The 27,601-nt window shown below is 40.7% G+C and overlaps 1 protein-coding gene across 3 annotated transcripts; it reads right to left on the bottom strand.

Moving 5' to 3' along the window:
- Nucleotides 1–24,450, bottom strand: neurl1b (neuralized E3 ubiquitin protein ligase 1B). Of its 3 annotated transcripts, XR_001965621.2 has the most exons (6): nt 24,214–24,450; nt 5,569–6,141; nt 2,441–3,160; nt 2,009–2,134; nt 297–1,401; nt 253–265 (listed from the first exon to the last, which is right to left on the bottom strand). XR_001965621.2 is itself a non-coding variant. In XM_018741272.2 (5 exons), the coding sequence occupies exons 1-5, from the start codon at nt 24,242–24,244 to the stop codon at nt 1,154–1,156; spliced, it is 1,698 nt and encodes a 565-aa protein (XP_018596788.1). In that variant the 5' UTR covers nt 24,245–24,450; the 3' UTR covers nt 1–1,153. The 3 variants fall into 3 exon arrangements, 2 of the variants coding, with proteins under 2 accessions (XP_018596788.1, XP_018596909.1); XM_018741272.2 differs by having other exon boundaries at nt 1–1,401; XM_018741393.2 differs by having other exon boundaries at nt 1–1,401; nt 2,777–3,160.
- Nucleotides 24,451–27,601: the final 3,151 nt, after the last annotated feature.

The raw sequence follows: 27,601 nt of genomic DNA, 5'->3' as shown, positions 1-27,601 counted from the left end.
GCCACCATGCCCCCTGGTGGGGAACACATTATTATTATTTTCCTCATTTAAAATAATGGGAAATCGGCTTTCAGGGTCTGAAATTTTGATATCTGCCTTTTTTTCGAAAACCGGATTAATTCCGTGAATCGAGGGATGCTTGTATTTTGTCTTTCCATATTAACTACAAGAATGACAGGACATTTTAAATTTTTGAACAAAATTTTTTGTCAAAAAATTTCCATGACAAGTGTCTGTGTGTTTTTGAAGATGTATTGTGCTGTACCTAGGAATTCACCACAGACATGAAATAACACCTAGGGTCTGAGATATTTGAGCATGTTTTAAGCGAGTCCACATTATACTGCATTTATCCATTTATTATTATGTGCAGGAACAGCTAACAGGGTCCCACACTTGATGATGTTATAATCAGTCCTGCATTACATCGAGACTACAGTGTACATGGTTGTTTCAGTTCTTCCCCAAATGCAGGAACTGAAAAAAATGCTGAATGAAAAGAAAGATATGTATTTTTCTTATATACATTTCACATACTAACGATGATTTTGGCAGCATAAAGCCAGTTAACACACATAAGCTTTGCCTTCGACATTACCACAACTAAAACAAATTTCCTACAAGCAGGATGTTGCCACACAGTTTTTCCTTAGTGCATTTCCTATTCACATTTATGCATTTTCACTTTCACTTTCAAATTCCCTTTCATACACCCAGGCTCATTCTGAATTTGCACTGGATTATTCTTATTAGGTTAAAAATAAATTCTTGCAATGCTACGGTGCATTATTGGGGTAATGATGACCAATACCTTTGGAGATTTTCTTGTAAAAATATAAGTGATTGTCATGTCTTTATCTCTTAGGTCAATACAGACGTGGTTGATCACAGTCAAAGGCACTAGCAGGTCTCTAATCCTAGATGGAGAGAAGATGGGTGAGTAAAAGCCACCATCCCTCCTGTTCCATTTTGGTGTTTTAAGCGTTCAACAGGGTTATGACACAGACAGGTAACATTGAGTGAGAGAAGGTGACCAGCTGAGCGATACAGGTCCATACATTGGGACGGGGGTGTGTTAAGCTGAAAAAAGGGCCTTGGATGGTGTAATCTAGCACTGGTGTGCCAAGAAAGCACTGAGCACTCCGCCACCCCCTTACGGCCGGTATGTTTTAATGACGTCCTTGATAGGCCTCCGGCAGATGGGGCAGCATGCATTAATCTGTTTCTTCAGTTTCAGGCCACAGTCATTGCAAAGACACATGTGTCCACAGGTGTAAATGACCGTGTCCACCTCCTGGTCGAAGCAGACTGTGCACTCGCCATTCTTGCTGCTCAGCGGAAGCTCTGATGGCAACAACGCTGGCGAGAGAGGGGGGCTTAGGGGCGAGCTGGGGGCCGTAACTGGAACATAGAAAAATATTATCATAGCAAAAGGCATATTATGAGCCATTTCCCAAGGTCAGGACGATACAGTTCTGATGTACTCTATTTCCATTGGGTTTTTACATTTATTGCCTTGTTTTATAAATTGCTGACAGCTCCAGAAACAAAAGGACAGACTATAAAATACAGCAAAAAAAGCTTGTTCAATAAACCACCGATACAAAACTTTGAAACCCTACAAATAAAATATGTGCTCCTCCCTTCTTCTGCTGAAAAACCTTCTTGAGAGAGTTTCATTCAGGCCTCAATGGCTGCACCTGATACTCATTTCCCCAATTTCTCACTCTGCTATGGGAAGGGTTGGCCCAGGCTGCTGTCCAGTGCACTAAGCTTCAATGGTCAATATTAATTTACTCTATTATTAAAGCTAAAGTTAGGGTTAGCTGTCCAAAGACCTTTCCCTTTATTTTCCAACACTTTTAGAAAGCTTGGTATGCATACTTCGCTAAAATCTTTGCTTTCCATGTTTTTATTCCAATATTATAAACTTCATAGCCTTTCAAAGCAACAATCCATTGGTTCTGCACCATTACGGAAATGCAGTAGCTTGCTCATGAATACTTACCTAGAGAGGATTCTGAAGCGGAGGAGGACCGATTTACACTGAACGCTAGATCTGAGTCACTGTCGTCTGGAGTTCCACCTGGTGAGCCAGAGGGGGACGTCGACATTGGGCTGGACTGCACGGTCCCTGTGCACAGCAAAGAAATAAAAATTTTATAACATTTTTCACATATTTTACATAGCTATGAAATTAATTTCAACTACATTTAAAAGTTTCATGGTTAATATTGTCAGTGCTCAGCGAAAAACACTTGGGTGTACAATGCGACTTTGCAAAGTTACTTGCTTGCATCAATTACTAATGTAGAGTAAGGATATTCAGGCTGTTTCAGTTACTACAAAGATGATTATCATGGGCAGCGAAGAAAACTATGAAGCTGGCAAATTCTAAAGAGAAAATGAAGGCTTCCACATGGTTCTTTGTACCACGTACCAAGGATTCGGAGACGATTCACAGCCCCATGTAGAGTGAAAAAAGCCCACAGGACCTGTGACGAGTCCACGCAGAGAAGCCGTCCACGAGCCACTCCATTGATGCCATGGTGGACCTCGCCGCTGGCTAACAATGTGAAGCTCAGCACATCCCCCGAGCTGGGTGTGGGAATACCACGGTACACCACCCAGTACTCTTTGCGATCAAGGAGTGCTTCAGGATCAGCAGGCAGCTCACTGGCCCGCAAGGTGCTTGGATCACAAGAGGTCACACCGAACATAAGTGCCCCAAAGTATGGCAAGCCCAGATGGCCGACCTCCACAAACAGCGTCTCACCCATGTGCAATGGCCTGTCGCTGAACACCAGAGTCCGGCTGCTGTCCAGGAAGTGGATACAGGCTGCTGAGCGGTCAGCTGAGAGGATGATGTCAGAGCCACGTATGGGGTGGAAGTGCAAGTCAGAGTCCAGCGGGGATGGAAGGTACCGCATGGCTCGATGGGACGCAGTGGAGGAAGAGGATGAGGAGGTGGAGGAGCAACATGGGATCAGCTGATTGTAGCTGCTGAGCTGCAGGGTGGCAATCTTGGCAGCGGCTGCCTGGTTGGTCTCCAGCTGGTTGTTACTGTAGTTGGCCGAGTCATGGTTACTCTGTGGTAGGTAGGCGCTGATTCGAGCGGTACTCAGACGGCTGGAGGTCATGCTTTCAGCAAAGGTGCTCTCTGGAGGGGACGACAGCCACACAAGTGTTAAGTAACCTTTGTATATTGTTCTTTATGTCAGATTATAGACCTGTCCCCCAATGTTTTACAATCAAACCACAATCCATCATCTATAGAACATATGCCGACCATGCTTACATACTCAACAAGCAATGTATTTTATTCGTATGGTCGAAACCTGAAGTTTCCTTAGTAAATATAACACCAAAGTGTTTCATTTTATTTTGCTTGAAAAATACATTTAAAAATTGATCCTCAACTTACAATAACCCATACTTATAACGGTTGTCCCTTACTATATTATTTTTGAATCCTGACATTTAACGATGACCACTTCATCTGCTGTAGGATAACACCCGCCAGCACAACACCACAAGGCATCACGTTCCTTATGGGTTCAGTACATCTATCAGCGATCATGTTTTATTTACAATACACTGTCAATATATACAGTGTACAACATATATACATAAGGAGTTAAATTATTTGTAATCTATCTCAAAAATTGATTTTTCGTATTTGCAGCTCATCTATGTTTCTTGGTTTGTTGCAGCAGTTTTCAAAAAAGTTCACCTGATATCTGCTTTTATTTTATGATCTGTGTATCTTATGCTCAACATTTGTAAAAACCATTCATGGTGATGTGATTAAACCTTCGGCGAGCAACCCTGTAACCCGTTTCACACTCATGCTTTACATTACAAGAATAATGTGTTTAGTTTTATGATATACAACAATAATAGAGCATTCCTGCCAAAAGTCTAGATCCAGGGCTATACAAAGCAAACGCCTCAATGCTTGGGGGGGTGGGCGATCTGCCGTGGGCTTTACCAAACATGGTCAGGGCTCCTGCCAGACAGCGGACAACAAAATGGCACAGTCCGAGAGAGGGGCCCCTTCCTCCAATTCCCAGCTAGGACAGTTATCAGCACATACTCCTAATTCCGGACTGTTAAGCCCATCCAAGAAAAGGGACAGACTTGGACCTGAGTAGATAGTGACCACCATCAGCTGCCATTTCCTCATATCCAACCCGATTGCCCCTGTGCCCCAACTGCTGTCTGGCACACAACCACAAATGGATTGTAGAACACACTGGAAGTTGAACAATGGTAAATGTGATGAATCAGACTCCCTGCCTGTGCTATCTTTGAGTGTAATGAGGATTGTCCATATATCCAACAACTGCGTCACAATCAATGAAAGCTTAATAACTGAGATGCCCCTCAATTTATTCACCACTTAGGTTCTGTAAAATAAACTGTATTCATGAAGGTGTGATGAATTAGAAATTGTTGTAATAGTTTTATTTATCTGTTCTTTTTTAATAATCAGCTCATACAATGCAAAGTCTCTGTTCCTCTGTACTGGATCCATCAGGCATGGCAACAAACACTGTGGCCAGAACACCAGTCCATCACAGGATTATGTTTTATTAAATAAAAGACATATTAAAGTTAAGTCTACTTTAAAATGACATGAAAATTTTAAAAAGTAATCTCCACCACCTCATATTCAATGTGCTGTATTCGGCTTATATACATACACATACAAGATACTGCTGTCCTCCTCCTGCACAACAAGCACCACAGAAGAATGAACAAGTGGAGAAAGGACAGGAATGGAAGAAAGCTTCAGGAGAACATATTAAAGAGTGTTTCACCTTAAATACCGAGTATGTGTCTCATCTGTGACTGATGACACAACAGGCGACAAGGGTGGTACTGATTTATGACATAAGTATGTGCAGTGTTCAATACAGTCTGATCAGTTTATTTTATCTATTCACTGAAATCATACAAGAATCATAAAAATAGAGGTGTCGATTTATTAGCTGCATAACTTCTCTAAAAACCTCTGATACAGCTACAGTAAATAAAAATGCTGTAAGATTATTTTAACATTTTTATTGACATTGAGCTAGACTAAAATTATACTAATTTACAATCACTAAAAATAAAAATGCCTTGTTTCTATGAACTCTCTGCAAACTCTTGCCCATAGATGTGTGTAGCATACAACACCTTGTTATAACCGACTCCCAGCGTCTGCACACATTCCATACTGTTTGTTTGTGTTTTGATGCCAAGATGGAAAAGCGTGTGATGTTTTTGAAAATAACATCACACGCTAATAATCACACCAAAATAACGTGAAGAAAATACAATTTTTGAGATAAAAAACAAATAAATGCAATGCTCAAAGGTTCATAACACAAGGACCCAGTGTATACTTACAATGGACATAACCATTTCAAACCTTGCTATATATTGTAATGTAGGTCTCCCTACAATCATGAATTACGGGAATCATTCTTTTATTTTTTGCTCCCGTTAGTTAAACCTGTAATACAGGACCACTTGGTTGATCTGAATTTTTAACATAATCTGAAGGAGTGTGCAACTCACCAAGTAGGGTCACTTCCTGTGTGATTCCATAGATGTCAATGATGGCCCAGAGGGGACAGCCGACACTTAGCCCACAGTGGAAGAGGACTGGCTCGCCATCGTTGATGCTGTAGAACACCCGACCGTGTCGGTCGGCCCAGAAAGCCAATACGTTGTCCCTGAGGGCCAGCCTCTCGGGAAGGGCCTTGGCCCAGTACCCTGGCCGCGTCACTAGGTCAGGGCAGGCGTACTTGGGGATGTCTGAAGCGGCGAGGTCACCTGGGTCCATGCTGGTGAAGCCGAAGCGCAACGCTCCACTCCAGCCGCTGTGCACAGCCGACAGACGCAAGCGCACCTGCTCGTAAAGCCGCAAGGGACGCTGGCTGAACGTGATGCCATTGCAAAAGCTGCTCTTGCGTGTGGCCCTGCGCAGCTGCGAGTCTAGCCGGATGTTCTTCCCCTTGGCTTGGGGGTGGAAGCGGGGTGACTCAATGCTGATGTTGACCGGAGGGGCTGAAGCTCGCCGCTCAGTGCTGCTGCTAGGCAATGTATAATACTGTCTGCTGGCCACCGGCCGGTGTTGTAAGTTTGCATCTGACAGGAAAGAATAAATTTTTAAAGAAAACAGAGTTATTAATTACAGGAAAATTCTAACTGCAGGTCATGTATAAACACAGTCCATCATCACTCTATACTGTATAGAGAGTAATTCAAACTATCCCAAAGAGTTTGTTATTATTCCTTTTTAAGCTCCTTTGACCAAGGAATCTTATAAAATTAGCAGTTTACAGCATAAAACACATACACACATTGTTGAAATAAAAGTCATATGCAATTCATCCATCTGTAGCACCTGCACTACAACACTGGTTAACCAGTTTTTTTAAAAGCAAACACTCTGGCTGTGGCTGTTTAAGTTCTCTACATGACGAACAAAGGAGGAGGAGACCAGGCTGAAACCAAGAGAAACACTTGTGTTTGCATCACCTCTTAGTTTTCTAAAAGTAGTTTTTCTTTTCTCTTTTTGGCGTATTGTGAATTTTTGTGTTACGGGCAAAGAACCCCCACTGTCGAGAGCTACCAAGACTTCCTCATAAATAACCAGCACTGTAATTTTTCCCCACAGCCTTTTTCAAGAGCCTTTCTGCCCTTCTGTGAGCAACAAGTATTGGGCAAAACAATAATTTCCTTTTCTGACCTTTAGAATTGGGGGAAAGATTATTTTAAAAGGATTTTTTTTAAAGAATAAGCAATTTACTAAAATATATTAAACAAAAAAATAATTGCCCTAATAGCTGTCAAGTTTATTGTCATGTGCACATTATGGTCAGGGTTACGGTTAGTACTGATGTGCATCACACAATGAAATTCTTACTTGCATGTAAGAGTAACATGCAAGAGTAGCATGTAAGGAACATTGAAACATACATTATACATATTTGTCTACAAATGCATGGCAGCTTTTTAAATATTTCATCATTATCTGAATGACCATAATTACTGTCCTGTAATTATACAAATGTAAGTTCACATATAGCTTTAATGGGAAAAATTGCATTAAAATTTTTTGATAACAAAAAACAATATTCAGACACCTTAATAGTGCCACACATAGTTAGGACAGGCTGTAAGTAAATTTGAGATAGTTATATTTACTATTTAATACATATTTAGTACTGTTTACTTATTGTAGATTCATTCAAGACTTGGACAGTTTGAACTTTCTGGAATGTCAGATGATGACACAGCAGCTTCTGAAGCACACATGGCATTAGGGTCACAGCACCAGAAAGAGCTAAATGTTGCAACGAGGCCTGAATCCTTCAACAACATGGCTTAATGTTACTTTTCACACATGCTTAACTGACACTGTTCTCTTTGGTACAGTATCATGTAAACGCTACTTAAAAATGCATGAACTGGGTTTGATTTCTTCACTTCGTTACACTACAGGCAAGTTCTAACATGGTCACCTTTATCTCATAAGCTGTTCTTTCTGAAGGTACTGCTCTTTGAAAGAGCCCCATTATGTCCAACATACAGCAGTGCAGTGCAGTGCAGTGCAGTGGGACAGTACACCTCTTCTGAAGCACTTCTGCAGCTGGGTTAAGGAAGGCCAACTCAGCATTCAACATCCCCGGGAGAAGCATTCGTAGAGCACCCCAGACCAAGAGTGGTCACATCAACAATGTCCCTCTTTCAGCCCCATAATTTAGTATGATTCATGTGGCTGGAATGGACTTTTGCATTTGCTCAGGATTGTTAATGGGACATGACGACTTTGTGGATAACAGTGTACTGATTACAATTGCTTATTCTTTTTAATGAAGCCAAATTACAAATTTGGTTTACACCAGCAGTTGTGTGCGTTTTCTATTTCTGGAAATATATGGATGAGGTTGTGTAATCGTGCAAAGATAAGGTTGAAATTGATTTTCTTGTACAGGTTTCCCTGCTAACAATTTAAACACATCAGAAAGGGAGCGATTATAACCGGACTTGGACTGGAGGAGCAGAATGGCTGATGGTATACAGTGGAGCGTAAGCAAAGTTCTTGTCGAACAGCTACACAGAAAAAAAAATTAAAAACCACCATGGAAGAAAAACCACTATGTCTAAGAAGTGGGTAAAAAAAATGGAATGACTCATTCTTCTTAAATAATAAATAAAATTTCTAATAAAGCATTACATTACATTTACATTTATTCATTTAGCAGATGCTTTTGTCCAAAGCGACATACATCTCAGCAAAAGTACAAGCAAAAAGTAAAAGCAGCTCAAAGAATAGTTAAAGCAATGTCTAAAACATGTCTTTAACATAGCACATGCCATTCAGTACAAAGCACGTACTACTTCAAGCAAAATACCACGTTATACAAACAACTGAATCCTCTGCTCCTTGGGGGCTCTACACCCCCCAATACTCAAATTATTAAATGGTCATGGCACACACTGTCCCCCTAATTTTTTCATAATTGCTGCTACTTTAGGTTATGCTGCTGTCCCTAGTGTCCAGTCTTTCACCGTCTATAGTGCTACAGTGTAAATTACATGTCCTGTATAGTTTTCTTTTTTGTGTTATGCATTACATGTAAATCCTATTTAGTATTTATGTTTATTATCTGTGTATATTGTATATTGTGTATATTGCAGCCAGACTCTGGCCTGTGTACTTCACTGTCCTGTATTTGCACTTGTCTGTTTGTAACACACTGCACTATACATGTATGTTCTATGTGGCACAGAGGTCCAAGAGAAACTAAATTTCATTCTCCTGTATGTGTAACTCACCTACAGGTGGGACGAAAATAAAGTTGACTTTAACTTTCACTTTGAAAAATCACAAAAGTCACTAAAGGTCCATGGTATGGACTTCTGGGTATAATAAAGGTTCCTAGCATTGTAAACATCTTTTTTTAAAAAAAAAATACAGAATAAAGAATAAATAAATAAACCCAGGGAAGTTAATGACTATGCCAACTTTAATCAGGCAGAAGAATCCCATTTTCAATTTCAAGCAGCTCAGAGAGTTTTCATTCCACAGTTTTTACCAAAATGTGATGGGTTTATCTAGACAAACCCTAGGAATATTGCTTTCTCATAAACTATCTTGCTTTCCCAAAGTCCCAGAAGTTTATTTTTCCTTTATGTAAACTTGCATTCATCTATCCAAAGAAAGCCTGACATGATGACTTGAACAGCTTGCTCTGAACCAAACACTGCCCTGAAGGCACCGTTCCCGGTACCCCAAGTTTGTACACATCTCTCACGTGTTACTTCCAGGGTTTTCTTGACCATGAAGTTTTGCGTACTTTACCAAGCAACGTCCAGTATCCAAAGAGTAAATGCAACAAGTCGATCTTACTGTATGCAGCAAGAGCTGCTGCTGCACTGTTGGTGAAGAGGGCTCTCCAGAAACTTATGTGTGAATACTGCACCTCAACATCAAAGCTTGGGTACAAACAGGGTTTTGCCATTATTTTGTGTTTTATAAGGTCATGGACTACACAACCTACTGTAAAAAATGATGCAGCAGATCTAGAACCATCTTATAGATACACAGCCTACACCATGGCAGTAATTAAATTAAGGTGTCTACCTTTCACTTTATCATGGCCGTTTTGTTTTGTTCAAAATACCTATATATAGTATATAGGATCTGTTAGGCCAATGTACATTTCACGTATTTTTGCTACTCTTGCTAAAGTACCACAAGTTCCACAGGTTCTTTGTTCTCTTCTCTACATCTTTCAAGTTCTTAGCACCTTAATTTGGCCTTTCAATTTTAATAACTTGTTCTTTACTCTTCAAATAGATGATCCATCAGATCAATCATATGTGGTTTGCCACTTTCATAAAATGACACAGTATCCCATAAATACAAAACTGATAGCTATTGATTCCAGATGGCTGCTTGGATCAAATAAAGACCCTGGTTATGGCCTACAAAAGCATCCATAGAACTGCTCCCAGATAGCTAGAAGACTTGATCATTTGCTACACCCCAACCAGACTGCTATGCTCCTCCGCATCTGCCCGGGTGGTCCCACACACGAAAGGTTAAGGACGAAGGTTCTCGGTTCTGGCTCTGCTGTGGTGGAACAACGTCCCCCTCTCACTCAGAACTGCTGAATCTCTGTCTACAGTTAAAAAGGGTCTTAAAATTCACCTCTTCCAGACTCACTTCACCCATGATCTCGACTTCATGTAATGTGTAAATGTTCATACACTATAACTTTGATGTCATGCCTGTTAAACAATGGATAAACCTTTACACAGCTCCTTCTGTAATGTAACATAAATGCTCATGCTCATATATATATATATATATATATATATATATATATATATATATATATCTCCAAAAAAAAAGTTATTACTCTGAAGATGATTTGGAATTGTTGATATTCAGATAAAATTTTATACAGCTGCTTGTGTGATGCACATTGATTTATATGCTGGAAAGAAATTAACTGTATTTAAGAATCATGCATCTACAGTTAAGTCTCTCTTTCTGCTAATGTAATGCACACATTGCATTTTCTATGAGATGTACGTCACTTTGGAGAAAAGGGATTGCTAAATGAATAAATGTAAATGTAAATTATTGTATTTGCTCGGTGGTTACAGATTTAAAGGAATACCACAGGGAGGGGAGCTTTCTGTTTTCTGCGATATTCCATGATGATGCAGGGTAGACTGCCTGTCAAAATCAAGAAATGGAAGCCCAGACTACTGCAAATTACTCACTGAATGCATTCTGCAAACAGAAGATGACAGAATTTGCCATAATGGATCTTCCAAATACAGCCTCTCTTAAAAAAGACATAAATACAAAGCTGCGTTCATATCTTTGGCTTTTAGTATGAGAGGAAAGTCAACATCATGCCTGCATATTTGTAGAAACAGAATGCCCAGTGGAGCTCAGCTATTTATCAAGTGGTCTTCTCAGTGATGTACTGACTTCCTTTCCCACACTCACTACACCATCTTGCACAGTCAGTCAGTGACGCGGTATTCCAAGAGTCAAATCGGGTTACCCTGATATTCCAGTAAAAAGCACTTTTTTCCCACAGTTGAAAGTCCCACATCAGTAACCCCCTTTCTCACATATGGAAGACTGCAGAGTCCTTTCTTCCAAATATTTCACAAAAAAAAGGACACTGAAAACTGATAGTGTGAACCAGGAAAGAAGTGCTGAATCTAACACTTATAAACTTTTGTCATTTTAAGTCCTTGACATCTTTGTTGCTGTAAGTGTGGAAAAAAAAAAACATTTTAATCCAAACTGCATCAGTAAAATGTACACCTCAATAAATGGGGGAACATAAAACTGTGCACTGTGTTAAGTCACTTTGGTTTAAAAAAACATGTCCTCTTCTGCAGGCGGCATGACGAAGTGTGCATCATCGTGGAACAGAACCTTAAGTGTGAATGGCATTTTTCTGTACATTTCCCTCGAAAATAAGTCGCTTTGAGGAATGGCACTCTCCAGTACTCCTCCTAAAATTTCACTGGTTACTACCAGGAAAGTGGTGTTCCCAAAAATTAAAGGACCGAAGCTTTGAAAATTTTAATGCACGGACAAGAAAAGGAAATAAATGTAATAACTTCACACAGTTTATCTCAAATATGCAACGTGATATTCAGGTTTGCTTGAACTTGGTGGCAACTTGATTTGAATGAATTACAAAAAAGCAATCTTAAAAGATGAAAACAGTCTGTCAGTGAAAAGCACTAACAAAGTGAATTATCTCCGATGCAACAGAAAAAAGAAAATGTAAATATATGAGATGAGGAAATCAGCAGGAAACCTTGCAGACTGGCTGGAGCGCCAGTTGTTCCAATGACAACAAGCAAGTGGATAAGCTGCCAGGATGTTCACTGCCTCGGGCTCCTGAACAGTATTTTCAACCACCTCCCAAGATCCCTTCTTCACAGCAGATACTGCTGTTTGGAAGCAGGAATCACATGCAGACAGATTTCTCACACAAGGCCAAATCCCCTTTTCTAAGCGGTGAAGAATTTTATTGGAAAGCCTAGTTCATAACCATTAGAGGCTGTGTGACGAGAGCTTTTCTCCTGTCTGATAGAGACCAGATGTCCATAATAACACCAGCTCCTTCAAAAGGACTGCCATAAAAACTATTAGTGCATATTTTAAATATTCAAATGTGTGCCTTTGTTTAAAAACGTGAAATTTATTCAGTTACTCTGATGGATCGGAGTTTCTTCAGCAAATACACACACACACACACACATTTTCAGAACCGCTTATCCCATACGGGGTCGCGGGGAACCGGAGCCTAACCCGGCAACACAGGACGTAAGGCCGGAGGGGGAGGGGCCACACCCAGGACGGGACGCCAGTCCGTCGCAAGGCACCCCAAGCGGGACTCGAACCCCAGACCCCCCGGAGAGCAGGACTGTGGTCCAACCCACTGCGCCTCTTCAGCAAATACTTTTGGGTAAATATCACATGGGTGCAACTTAGGCAGATGACCCACAGAAAACCACAAAAAATACTTAAAAGTCACTGGAAAATAAAAATTACATTTTATGTAATTTTAATATTAATGCAATTTGATTTTCAGATGTTAAGATGTTAATTTCAGACATGGGTATATATACAGTATTCATTTAAACTCTCCGGCCACATTATTGTATTGTTAACAGTGTGCCGCTCCTCCAAAACAGCGAATCACGCCCCTTCACTCAGTTACACATAAAGCATGCAGACTGGGGTGGCAGGTTCTGCTACTATTGGACTGAACACAAGGATGGTCCAAACATGTGATCTAAGTGATTCTGAATGTGGTATGAATTCTGGTGCCAGACGTGGTTGTTCCGATATCTTAGGCACAGCCACATTCCTCAGATTCACTCACAACGTTAGAGAGAATGGTGTGATAAACAAAAAACATCCAGCTGATGGCATTGCTGTGGACTAAAAAACTCATTGTTAAAGGTGGAGGTTAGAGGACAACGGACAGACTTGATGAGCACGTAACTCTTCAAACCTTGAAGGTGATGGGCTACAGCAATAGGAGACCCAGCTGGGTTCATCTACTACGAGCCCAGAACAAGAAAATAAGGTTCCAGTGGAGTCACCAATACCGGATGATTAGTGAGAGAGATAATGTTGCCTGCTCTGTCAAATCCCAGATTCAGATCAGAAATTTGCACAAAATGAAAGAATTCATGGACCCATCCAACCTAAGGTCAGTGGTATGGGAAATGTTTGATTCATATGCATTGGGTTTTTAGCACAAACCAAGTGTTGTTTGAACACCACAAAGTACCAAAATATACTCATCTATCAAGGACCTTAATAGTCAGTCCAGCTTGTCTCACATGCATATTTGCAGTAGGACAATGTGTTGTGTTAGAAATTACACATCATCTCAGGATGTCTCACAAACATGACAGTGCCTTTATTCCCTTGAGTCCTTTATCAAGGTCCTTCACAGGCCCCACTGACAGAGTGGAATGGTATGTTAGCACAACGAATGTTCTGTGTAGACACCATATGTTGTCTAACTATTTAAATGGTCTCAAATGTGGTATTTATTTTGACGAAGTTATGCTTTGTGGACAAAGTTTCCCCACTTGATTGTGGCTTGATTTAGTGTGATTGAATTTCTACTGCAGTGTCAGTCACACTGATCCACTCTGATCTTTGTAAAGAATCACTCAGCTCAATGTACCACAGCACATTTCCCAAATTAGCCATTATTCTTAATTGCATTCTAAATTACATACAACAATTGGCCAACAAGCAAAACATCTGTAACTTTTCTGTAATTGTATCTAATCAATTTGCCTGCCAAAAAAATTTCCCTGATAAAGAGAAATCGTGCAGCAGTATACATTCAGAATACATTTTAACACCTCAGATATACCCTAAGGTTTTGGTTAAAGACAGTAATATTTTGAGAACTATAAAGATATTATCAATATTACTGCAGTTTACTGTATGTACGCATAATTGGAACTATAAGTGGAACTTAGACAATTTCTCTTTTTCCTCTATCTGCCCACGAGGTTTGCTACACTCTGCCATTATTGTCACCCTGTGAGGACATGAGCATTATCTTAGTCATGGATTCTTTATATAAAGAGGATCATTGAGTCCTGCAGGGCCAACTGGAGAAGTAGCTGCTATCCCACTGCCGTCAACAAGCAACCACAAGCCCATGCAAAACAGCAGCCAGACATGATGAGTCAACTGACTTGCATCCCATGACACAAAACACACACACACACACACGCACACGCACACACACACATCTTCAGAACCACTTGTCCCATACGGGGTCGCGGGGAACCGGAGCCTAACCGGCAACACAGGGCGTAAGGCCAGAAGGGGAGGGGACACACCCAGGACGGGACACCAGTCCGCCGCAAGGCACCCCAAGCAGGACTCAAACCCCAGACCCACCAGGGAGCAGGACCCGGTCCAACCCACTGCACCACCACATCCCCCTGACACAAAAAACATTATTTACAAATGATATACAGACACCCCTCGACTTACACAAATAGAGCGTTCTTCAACCCTTTACGTATATTGGATTCTCCCTCCCCCTCCATTACAGAGCCAAGCCTTCTCATTTCCTTCACATTTGTTGCAAATATGGGCATAAAAAATGACACAATATAATTCTCTAGTAAATATCAGACATATTAAATATTGTAATAAGACATAGGCCAAGTGAATGAAATACATTTTTACCTTTCTATAAACCATAAATTTAATAAAAAAATAGACTACTGCATATGGTACACGTAGAGTATTGTACTGTATCTAGTAATATGCTGGTACACAAGAGGGTGCTGTTGTTGCATGATTTATCATTTTTCCATCTCAGGTATTTCACCTTGACATTTGTTTGTTATTACTGTTGTTTTCATACTAGCTGTTCCTTTCACGTGTTCCTTTATACGTGCAGCATCCTTCACTATCATATTCACAGTTGATCTGGCTAAACCTTGTTTCAGTGCTACAGACCATAATCATTGTCCCCCTTCATACTTCCTTATTATGTTTAATTTCATCTCCAAATCGATTGCTGTACGCTTGTGAGATGGTTCTTGTTTTAATTCAAGCACACATTTACTACCAGGCATTGTGATAATGAAAAGGGTAGAAAATATGGGGAAAAAGCAGTACATTAAGGAGAGGAGATGCATTCACGACTCAAAACATGTGAGAACTGTGAAGATGCAACTTCCTGCTTTGTCTGGTTAAGCCGACTTATGTGTAACGTATTTCAGATGTTTTGCGTAAAATAAAAGTACTATCCGTAAATGATTTGTCTGCCTGGAATTTTTTTACGGAAGTCGAATTTACGTAAGTAGAAGTTTATCTGTATTATACAGAAGCAATTCCAAGGAGAAGGCTAAAGCATCAATAAAACATGCCAACTCACTAGGAATGTTCCTTGTCTTTTTCATGACTGAATCTTGACATCAGTACTCACTGGTTGTTAAACCTTGGTTGCTGTACTTAACAAAAGTATCAGAAAAAAAATGTACAGAAGTTTATTACACTGAAGTTGTATTAATGTGATCTCTTTTTTTAAAGTGATCTCGGTGATCAATGCTAAATTACTGATAACAAAAAAAATTGTAACATTTGCTTCTAACTTATGATTAGCATTACATTTATGAACATTTGTGCTTTTTGGAGTTTTTTAAACACTCACAATTGCTCTAAAATAACAGTGGTGCTATAGTTTATATTTTGCAGCTAATTAACTGACACTTCCACCCAAATGAATGAGCCATATTTTCTTTTGGTGATTTTTGAATATAAAATATGTGGTGGTGGTTTTACCTTTGGAGCCTTTGAAATAAAAATAAAAAGAGTAAGGCTCAACATCCTGGCAGTCACCTCTTTGAGCAATTCTTTCCACAAACACTCAGATCATAGATTCTACTTCTGGCACATGCTGCCGACTAACGTGTGAACAGCAGCAACTCTGGCAAATAAATTACGAGAAACTTGAGACGTGAGCTAACTGCCATCAAGCTACCATCCTGATTTCTGATGAAATGGGTGGAAGAGAAACACAGAGTACTATGAAAAATGAAACAAGAACAGCAAGGGACAGAGAAAAAGTGAAAAAGCACATTCTGAATTAGTGTCTCTTTGAATCTACGAATCACACTGAAACCATAAGCTGTGTCAGGAGACTTGGCAAGGATGAGGATAGGGGTAACCCCAACCACCAGCAGCTGCTCTGAGACTTGAATGCTGTGAAATTCGGTTAGGGATCCATGCGCAGCCTTTTCTGTGTGCAAGAAAGGAATATGAAATAAGAATGACTTGGCACAAAGTGACCCACAGAGAAGGGGAGCCCATTGTGCTGTAGGTGTGAAAGAGCTGTGACAGAGTGAAGAGGACGCTGTCTACCCACTTGCCAAGTCTGCTTTCTGTGCTCAGGGGACAGCAGAGAAGGAGATGAAACTTATTTGGAAATGGTCACGGCAGCTGATGTCATGTTTCCACAGGCCCCATTCAGGATTGTTCCGGTGCGGCCCTTCTTCCCAGTCCCCGATGCTGCTCCCTCCACCTGTGAGCTGTAAAAGAGGCTTCCCCTGGGATCCCGATATAGACGTGAGACATTGTGCTGCCTTTGCTGAACATCACACAGGAGGGGGTAGGAGCTTGGTGAGGACAGCCAGCCTTATGAGCGTGTTCACCCAGAACATGTCTGCTTAGATGGAAGCATCTCCTGAACTGATCTTGTCCTGGAAGCATCAGCCTGAACCTACATCTCTACCACCTTGCATTGCTCATATGGCTGAGGAGAAGAAATGTTGTATCATACAGCTCCTTTGTGCTCCTGTGTAACTCTTTGTTTCACTAAAATACACAACGTTTCTAACATGTCATCTAACAATCTTCTGGTTCATTACACCTATGGGCTTTTATGAACATGCAAACACGTGACATGCTCTGTCAAGGAGCAGCGCTGCCGGGGCAACACACAGACCCCTATATGGGATGTGTGGGTAAAAAGACAATGGTTGTGTAGTGTTGAGGTGTCTATGAAGTTCCTCCAATACAATTTACTTTAAAAAAGTCAAAATCCCAACCACAGCGTTACAAGACAGATGTCTCCCATTGCCCCACAGAGTATAATGTGTGACTTTGCAGAACTCACAAAATAAAGCGAATGATAATATTACACTAATTTCGAACAATTTTGTTTTTAATAAACCATCACTGTCTTGACTACAAAGAAAAATAAAGTACAACAGCTTGTTGTGTAAATTACTACATACATTTTCTTCAGACATTTTTAAAATTATTGATGACTTTTCGTAAGCATCATCATAACGGGTCAAAATGATTTCTTTAATGCTTAGATTCAACTGACTATGCAACTAAACTACGTTCTTCGAGTGAAAACCAGCCAGCTGTTTTACCGTTTCTCTCTCTACTTTCTTCTAAACACACTGCAATGTCATAATTTTTCATAACTTTTGTTTTGTCAAGAATTAAAGCTCTGATCCCTTAGCAGTGAATTAAGAACCTCTGTTTGTCAAAATAATAAAAATAGTAAAAATTTTAGCTGCTGCCAGGATTCCATCATTTAACGTCTTCGCATTTACACTAAGACAAACACTAGTCTTCCTTAAAGCCATAAGGAGAAGAGAGCAGTGAGTAACAGGTAGGAGCAGAGTGAGTAATACCAAATTCACAGAAAAATTCCTACTGTATTCCTACTGGTTTACTGTAGCTCTACTTTTCACTACATTTAATTTTCTGATATTATTTGTCTTTACAGTGCTGAACACTTAGCTATGACTTTAAGCATGATTTGCTGAACTCCTTCAAAATGTACAGACAAACCTCTACTTATGTACATTCAATTTACGTTAATCCGGATTTATTTACAATGCCTGGTGGTAAACGTGTGCTTTAAGAAAAACGAGAACCATCTCACAAGCGTACAGCAATCAATTCGGAGATGAAATTAAACATAATAAGGAAGTATGAAGGTGGACAAAGATTATCTATAGTCTATAGTTTGGGAACCAGGTGTAGCCGTATCAAGTGTGAATAGGATAGTGAAGAATGCTGCATGTGTGAAGGAGCACATGACAGGAGACAGATAGCATGAAAACAACATTAATAACGAACAAATGTCAAGGTGCATTAACTGAGTTGGAAAATGATAAATTACTCAACAACAGCACCCTCTTGTGTGCCAGCATACTACAAAATATAAGGTAAGCACATACAGTACAATGCCATACACGTACCGTATGCAGTAGTCGATTTTTTAATTAAATATATCCTTTATAGAAACGTAAAAAATTTATTTAATTCACTAGGCCTATGTCTTATTACAATATTTAATATGTCTGACATTTACTAGAGAATCATATTGTGTAATTTTTTGTGCCCGTGTTTGCAATAAATGCGAAGGAAATGAGAAGGCTTGGCTCTGTAATGAAGGGGGTGGGGCAATCCGACATACATGCATTTCGATTTACCTAAGGGATTGAAGAATGGTCTATTTGCGTAAGTCGAGAGGTGTCTGTGTGCAGTAATTTAATAAACATTATAACAAAGAAAACCAAATTAGGTCTAAAATACATTTACACATAACAATCATGGGAGGGTTAGAAGAACTGCAAAATGGACAGTTTCATGGTGTGCCTAATGACAGTGGATGACCTGTGTCACACAGACTGACTTGCACTTATTTGTTTAGCTTGTGTCTGCCCCCAAAGCAACTTGCAGTGTTTCAAGCTTCTTATTTCTAATTTCATTAAAAATCATTGAGCTTTGGGGAGTGTTTTCAACCTTCCTTTTCCTTTTCTGCTGCAATTTGTTGCAGTTTTAAGCATGCAGTCATTTTTGGGCTCAACATAGAGCATCTCCAGGGCTCTGATTGCATAAAGGTTATGGTGCAAAGAATGTGCTGGAAACACTTTTGAACAAAAAGAAAACCTGAATTACAAAAACATATCAATATTTTTAGAAGAGCATATGATACAATCTTCAGCTTCCATCTCATAGAATCCAAAAGCTACAATCCTCAAAAACATACAAAACCTACAAGTATTTATTCAGCAATATTAGTGGCTTACACAGAGTGTACCTCATGGAGAAAGAGGAAGAGGCTGTCTATAGTATTCACAGAATCTCAAAAACAGTAGCAAAATTAGTTTTTCTGAGATATAATTGCACAACACACTTTTCCTGAAGAGCAAACTGCAGTGCCACTGTTGTTACGGCACTGTGACCAACCTAAAGCACACAAAATTAGGACAACCTTACCCTATTAACTTCAACTCGTATTTTATCTGACAATAACTTAACCTACGTTTACATTTAGATTTATTCACTTAGCAGACGCTTTTCTCCAAAGCGACATAAAATCTCACACAATACAAAAAGGTTATCACATCAACAGAAGGAGAGACATGGATGCACAGACGTGATTCTAGAATACAGTCAGTCACATATCCCGGTACAAACCAATACACATTACGTGTGTAGCTGCATATAGGATTTTCCATGGTTAAACAAATTATTATAAAAATTATTAAAAATAACAAACACATACACATTTGTCCAGTGTGTTTATGATTCTGACAAAGCTAAAAAGAAAAAAATGTTAATTCAAATATAGAAACCCACAAATAAGTCATTTACTGTGAAATTTAATACCCAGTACAATTACAGTATGAATATCTGTGCTGTGTCCCCAGGAGAAAATTCTCAATCCAAAATCATGTTTAATGTTGAAAGACATTTTTTCACATATTGCTTAAATCTTCAAACCCATAACATACATTCTGACAGGAGGACCAATCAATCAATTTCAGCAACCGCTTGTCCTGAGCAGAGTCACAGTGAGCCGGGGCCTTGCCTGGCAGTGTAGGGCGCAGGGCCGAGGGACATGCCTAGGATGGGACAGCAGTCTGTCGCAGGGCACCCCAGGCAGGACTCGAACCCCAGACTCGCTACACAACAAGTTTCTGTTAAAAGTAACAATCTATTCTTATCTTACCATTTCAGGCCAGTATAGTTTGACATTGATAATGCCAGGAAAAAAAATTCTAAAGTAAATATAAGCTTACATACATATAATATACTGGCTGGTCAACAAAATGGCTAAGGACATGTAAATGTGAATGTTGTGAATAAACTACCAAAAGCATTCACGAAGGCTGGGAAAAAGACACTTCTTCACCTTGTGTTCTCTTCGCCTTTTCTAAACAGTTCAGTACAGCATGTAACATTGGAACTTCCACTGCACATATTCTGAATCCTTATACAAACAGAATATTTAAGTTTTTTTAATTTTTCTTAAAAAAATTTCCTTACAAAAACATGCCACCTAAGAAATTTTGAGTTTCAGTATTTGAAATCAGATCTCATGGGCTACAAAATTTCAATGTTCCATTTGTGATTTGGTAAAACAAGAAAATTCAAGGGTGTGAATACTTTTGCAAGGCAAGGCAAGGCCCTGCGAGTACAATTCCTCGTCTACATATATTGACCCATTACAGCAGAACGGTGTGTTAACTATGTTATATTTGTGCACCTGGTTGGTTGAGGGTTATCATTTGTGCCTGACAGAAACACACCCAGTTCTTGGACGAGTATAGCCAGGATAAGAAAGAGGAAGGATGAGATTTTTGCGGGTAAATTTGCTTTTTGGCCCCATAGAGAGTGGGCAACTTTGCATCTTCTCCTGTGAACCTCTGGCATGTTATGACTGTTCTGATATTATCTAATATTGTTCCACTTAAGGAGCTATGATATGAAGCCTACTAAGAAGTAAATCTTAATAGGCTTCATATCATAGCTCCTAAAGTGCTCATTACTGCATAAGAAAAAGCAATTTCAAGAATATTGTAAACGCATCTCTAATAAAGAAGCGTTGACCTCAGAGGCTTTAGGAAAAGGCCATGGCTTGTCGCTGATGTGGTGCCCACCTTAGCACAAGAGACCAGGGTTTCATTCTTGCCATAGATGACCCTAACACTGCTACTACACTAATGTAAGAACATGTCTGGTACCTGTACAGGTGTGCTGTCCATGACTACAGCAGTCAACATAATGAAATACGGTGCTTCTACACAGGACAGGACCGTGGACAATGGTGGGGCCAGCGAAAGGTCTTACCCCATTGCTCATGTGGGCAAAGGTGGGAAAGCAGGATTTTACTCTCAGCACAGTCCGTCCTCAGAACAGTGGTGACAGCACAGGCTCTCTGTGTCATGTTCCAGCCATCGTGTTTTGTTAGCACCTACTGCATATTCACAAAGGTACACATAAGATAACTGGAAAGGCAGCTTCCTGTTACCATGCACCGACATCATGGAACAAAATCTCACCACATATCAGAGAGACAGATTCTGTCAATACCTTTAAAAAACTGTTCCAAACATGTATTTTAAATTTCTGCTTTCAATTCACATGTTATCGCTATACATCTCAAAGCTGGTTCTGCTGAATTTATTTGGTTATGTATTATTTTTATTACACGTCATTTCCTCTTCTTGTAAAGTAGTTTGGGATTTGAAAGGTCTAGCACAAAAACAAATAAGCTGCTACCTAAATAAAGTTCCTATAACTAAAGTAATAATAATAATAATAATAATAGTAATGAGGCCAGCTGGCAGCGTAGTGATTACAGGTGCTCTATCATTTACTTATTTCTTAAATGAAATTTACTGTGCAACTAAATCATATCAATCATATCAAGGCAGGTGGCGTTGTGGTTAGCGTGACCACATTTCATATCAAAAGATTCAAATCACACCTTCTGCTGTAGCACCTTTGTTAAGGCACTTACCCTGAACTGATACAGTAAAAATTACTCAGCTGTTTCAATGGGTAAAACACTGTAAGCAGCTTAACATGATTAAGTTGCTTGGGAGAAATGTGTCAGCTAAATGAAAAAATTTAAATTATTATTAATGTTTTGTTACCACTTCTAAGTTCACCCATTAACAACACCATAGAAATAACATTTTGACCCTAACCACAGTAAAAACAACCAGAAAAAGAATGTTTTTTTCGGTTTTACTATAAATTCACAAGGCCATAGCTGATAAGGGATTAATTCGCTATTTTTTGAATCTCAGCTGAGAAAACCCGTCCTTTTCAGGCACACAGACACAAAATTGTCTCCAATGGCAGAATAACAAGCTTTCTTATTGAAACTAATGAATACAAAGTGTACACACAAGCAACGTAAACTAATGTCTGGTGTGCACCATCTGCTGTTGCTGGTCAGACTAACTATTAAAATATACTAATCACAATAATTTTTTACGCGTTTCTGTGGCCCACAGAAAGTCATCGTTACCAGGGCAAAGGTCATTTTGTTCTTGAATATACGAGATGAAAGACAGCCACTTATGTTGGCTAAAAACTTTTGGTAGCAGTGTGACATTACACTTCGATCATCAGTATCAGTAGTAGGGCCGCTACATTACTATTACATATGCTTTTGAAAATATGAGCATTTGTCTCTGTATGCAGATGAGATTGTGCTATGTCACGGTGGTTGTAACAGACTTTGAAATATGTATTTCCATCAGACTCTTTTAAACATTTCCTGTAAAACTATGCTACACTTAATGTTCTGGAACTGGGGGAACCAATACAGAGCTATAATGTGTACTTCATTATTGAAACCTCTCTTTTTGAATATCAACAGTCTAGGGCAAATCCTACTAATTAATTGAGACGACAACAAATTCTTACTCACAGAAAGTTATAACAGATGAGTAAAAATGACAACATTACGGCTGATGTAGGTAGTGTGGGGCTTAGGCTCAACGTCAAACACTCGTCGGGTTCAGCAGCCGAAACATTAAAAGAGTACAAGTGAAAGGGAAGCACAAATGCCTGGGTGTTATGTGTTCAAGAATAACAGAACAGCTACCTAAGCCATTAACCTTTGACATGCCAAGGTTATGCACTAATATGTTATATATAAGTTCATGTCATTGACTGAGCGCTCATCTAAGAGCCCTGCTCTGGACTTACACACTGACAAGTATGACATTCGTGCAATTGTCTCTTTTTTCCACTTATGTGTCTAACATGAAGCAGGCTTTGAGATAATGCCTCTGTTGTGTCCTCAGAACAGTCTGGAGCCTCTCGCTCATCCTTACCATGAACATCTTTTTTTGGCTCTTGTCTTTTCCAGGCAAACACAAGAAGAAAGAGTTAATATGAAATAATAAAAGGTGCGTGGAAAAGCACTCTAAATGTGCACAGGACTGGCAGCCTGGAAGGTTACAATCATACCTTGATCATGTTCATACTATGCGTTTTTATTTCAATACTGAATAATGTATTTGCGTACACACACACAGCCGCGCGCGCATTCGGGCACTGAGTCCCTAAATAAATTGCTAAAGCGCCGCCAACTTTCATTAATCTGCAGAATAAATGTCTAACGAGGGGCTGTATTTCCGTAAAACAAACCAAATGAGCGAAGAAAAGTTTGTGAAAACTTGGCCTAATCCACTGCAGTCTATTGCACTGGGATTTCTGCGGTGGGAGCTGAGGAAGTGTGAAAGAAGAGCAGCGATCATGCTGTACTGTACACTGCGCGTGCCTCTTCGCTTGGATCTTATTCCGCACAGCGATTCACGCGCACGGTTCGCGATCTGATTAATTCCTTCTTTATCCACTGTGTAAATGGGTGCTGTTTTCTACCTAGATTTCACGGCCGAAGGAAGGAAAACGCGAACATAAAAAGCTTCCGCCAGCAAATCATGGTCTATTTCGCACGATTTCAAAGACGAGGAATAAGCACGCGCAGCGCCGACTGTAACACGGACCCACGTTAGGTCTATCCAGCATAGACGGGTACCGAACGCGCGGACATCTCGCGAACATCTCGCGAACAGCGCAGCGACACCAGAGAGCTGTGAGCGCGATTTGGCGCGGATGCCCCGTGCGGGGACGGATGCACAGTTTCAACATGGATATGTAGTTTGGGAAGAAGAGGCTCCCACGCACGAGCCATCCGAGCTCGTGTCTGAACGGGGAAACGGCGTTCTCCTTCCCCAACACACAGACGCAGACATGAACATGAACAAGCACACAGGAGCCGACACACACACACAGACACGAGGGGGGTTCGACATGGAGCCCACGCGCTTACGCACCGAGCAACGGCTTCGGCGAGCTGTTCCCCATTATTCCGAGCGCTTCCTCGGGCCCGAGCGCAGGAGAGCTCCTACTGTGCACACCCGTCCGCCGTCCATTGACTCCGCTTTCCCGTGTGGAGACGCGGCTTGCAGCCCGGCGCTGTGCGGATCAAGTGCGCGCGCACAGATACTCCTTCTAGTGGCGCTAAACTGCCGACACGGAGAGGCGCGCGACTGCGCTTCTGGGTCTCAGAATGCGCGTCCTGCCAGTGAGGCGCGGCGCGGCGCCGGAGAGCAATCCGGCGCCTGCCTGCTGTACATCGCTACTGTACATCACTACTGTGTGACACCACTGAACATGACTATTGCATATCTGTAACATCATTGTGCATCGCTACTGTACATCACTACCGTGTGTCACGACTGAACATCACTCTATCACTAACATCACTACTGCACATACTGTAAGTACTGTGTGTCACTACTGTGTGACACTACTGAACATAACTACTGAATATTAGTATTGTATATCACTGCACATCACTATTGCGTGTCACTACTGTACATCAGTAATGTCCATCACTGCTGAACGTCACTATTGTTATTCACTAACATCACTATATTCTTGTCTAAAAATGTGTTTTTTCATGTCTAATACGTGCTTGTACTGTCAATGTCTGAATCTGAGCCTCGTCACAAGCATTTCAATGCCCAGTGTACCCAGTAAAACTGTGTAAATGACAAATAAAGGACTCTGACTACTGTTCATCACTGCTGAACATCAATATTTTTTATGACTAACATCATTATACATCACTACTGCACATCATTACTGTGTATCACTGCTGTACATCAGTACTGTCTGTTACTAACATCATAGTACATCAGTATTGTGTGTCACTGCTGTATGTCACTAATGTGTATCACTACTAAACATCGCTGCTGTACATCACTACTGTACGTCACTGCACAACCAGGGCTATTGTCTGTACCATGTGTCACTACTGAACATCACTATATCGTGTGTCATTGCTGTGCATCACCACTGTGCATCACTGCTGTGCATCACCACTGTGCATCACTGCTGTGCATAACTGCTATCATTGACTTTGAAGAAGCCTGGCACTGTGTATACTTGCAGTGTGTGTTTACTGTAATGTTAAGTGTGTGTAGTGAGTAGAAGTACAAAGATGCAGTGGTATTGAAGGACATCTCAATAAGCACAACCAGGGCTACTGTCTGTCTATTAGCCTTTGAAGGTTTCCCGTGATCTTCAGACAAAACTAAATACCACGGCAAAAGCCAAGCAGTGTGACACTGTTTGCCCCCTGGGCATGAAACTGGTTTAGTGCAGTTTCAGGAATGCTGGGACATGCCACCCTTTCCCCTCTGCAGTCTTTCTGCCATGGGTCTATAAACGTGTCTTCTGCTTTGCTACCTCAATAAGAAGAGTGTAGATGAGACAGGAGACAAGTCTTACTTTGCAAACGCTGTCAGTCTTTTAAGAAAACGTCCAGGCTGCTACTTGTCCCGCTGCAGGTGCTGTCATTAAACACAGCCGTGAGGCACATCTCATGTCAAAGTGGACGTGACGTAATAAAAATATGGACAGGATAAGGCTAGGACTGTGTCTCGTCATGATCAAAGTCGACCAGACAGAGACCCCTAAGATGAGCATTTGGTCAAAGGGCAGCTTACATGATGAAGAAGAGGCACATTTTGGTGGAAGAGACTGGTGACTCGTGAGGAAATCCGTCTCTTCGCCCACCGTGTTTGTGGCCTTGACCGCTGAGATTGTCTCAAGCTGTTTCCTGTCTTCTGAACTGTCTGAGGAGATGCTGCCAATGCTGCCAGCCAATAGCTGCTCAAGGGTTTGAACTTTTTGGCCCAAACACTCCAGGGAGGAGAGTGGCTGGGCCACGGCAACTGTTTCCACTCAGTTCTCTATTGTGTCTTCCATGTATACGTCACCCCTGGACACGACCGGTACTGACATAAGCATGTGAAGTAAGTGTCCCGAAACCCTGCATATCCTCTATGGCACAAAATGACCTATCGGAGCAGAGCGGAAAACATCACGGGTCTGGGGGGGCATTGTGGAGTTAGTTTTAAACGATGTGTGCTGGAGAATATATGGAAAAGACAGACTTTGTGAAACCCCTCAGATAAGCTATAAAAAGAGGAGACAATGAACTCCAGTCGTCTTAGCAGCGTGATTCATTGCGGGAGCTCACAGACACGGAGGCTGACTGAGATATCATCTGGCTCCTTGCGATTTTCAAGCACACTCTCCCCCCACCGTGGCTCTTGTGTGCATGCATGCAAATGCTGCAATGCTTTAGAAAAATCACAAGATGCAGATTAAACCAGTGTCACACATGAACGAGAACCTTTCGCTTCAAAGTCTGATCTTTTTATATGGTTGATTATTTTCCCAGAAAATGAGAGGAACAACTGAATGTCTGCAAAGGGGAAGAACATGAGAAGAACTTCCCAAATCTTTCAAGATTCAGTTCTTCAATGTTGTTCAACATGCTGTTGACTTGCTGACAAAGTTCCACCTCATGACTGAGCAAAGCTATATATTCAGAAAGCCGCAGATTCAGCAAAGTCAACTGTTCATCTTGAGGAACATGCGCCGCGCTTCCTCGCAGCGTTCCCACTAAAGAGCCGCAATGGAATGACTCGCCCAGTCACGCTTATACACTAATCTGAAATTGCTCGTCTCTGGGGAAGCTAAAAACCGGTTGCTTATCTTGGAGTATCATTACAGCGTCAAAAACGTGTCCCTCCAACCCAATGCAAACTGCACATGACAGTGCAATTACTTCTCCGAGTGTAACATACAGTGCTTTATGGTCCCTATGTTTCACCACCATTTCCAAATTGTGTCACATCCTTATTACTTTTACCTTATTGCTCATTTTTTCACTTTGTTATAGTAAATTATTGGAGATTTTCTCCATTTGTGTTATTCACAGCAATGGTCAGACCAGATCACCCTTTATTTAGAAGGTGTTCAGGAATTCTTAAATCTATTTATGAATATACAAATACAACTACGGTATTGTGGTTTTTTCCAAATTTTAGCAAAGCACGCTGGCTATGTAATATAAATATTACCAGATGCTTTGGAGATGAATTATTCTCTCTCAGCCGATGGAGCTGATCTATTTCCATTTAATTCCTCTTCAGTCGGTGTAAAGTTTCATTCCCTAAAGATGCCAACATACTTTAAGGGATAAACCCTGGGATTTTCAGTGTGCAGCAAACTTGAAACAAAAATGTTTGACGGTGCTCTGGGTGACACCCATAGGTTGTAGTGACAGACAGCAAAAATCCCAGTGCAACAGCAGTAAAAACATTAGCCCCATTTGAAAGTTAAGTAGATGATCTTCCTTAAAAA

This window comes from Scleropages formosus, chromosome 13, assembly GCF_900964775.1.
Source record: "Scleropages formosus chromosome 13, fSclFor1.1, whole genome shotgun sequence".
Taxonomy (NCBI): Eukaryota; Metazoa; Chordata; class Actinopteri; order Osteoglossiformes; family Osteoglossidae; genus Scleropages; species Scleropages formosus.
Note: the sequence above shows the minus strand (reverse complement) of the source record. Positions and strands in the feature narration are given on the sequence as shown.

What these genes read in the sequence shown, in the direction of transcription:
- neurl1b (XM_018741272.2), bottom strand. Translation starts at nt 24,244, where the DNA reads ATGGGGAACAGCTCGCCGAAGCCGTTGCTCG. An exon ending in ACAGGAAGTGACCCTACTTG is followed by an intron (nt 3,161 to 5,568) that starts GTGAGTTGCACA and finishes CGTCCCCTCCAG; the next exon opens with AGAGCACCTTTGCTGAAAGC. An exon ending in GAATCGTCTCCGAATCCTTG is followed by an intron (nt 2,135 to 2,440) that starts GTACGTGGTACA and finishes TGCTGTGCACAG; the next exon opens with GGACCGTGCAGTCCAGCCCA.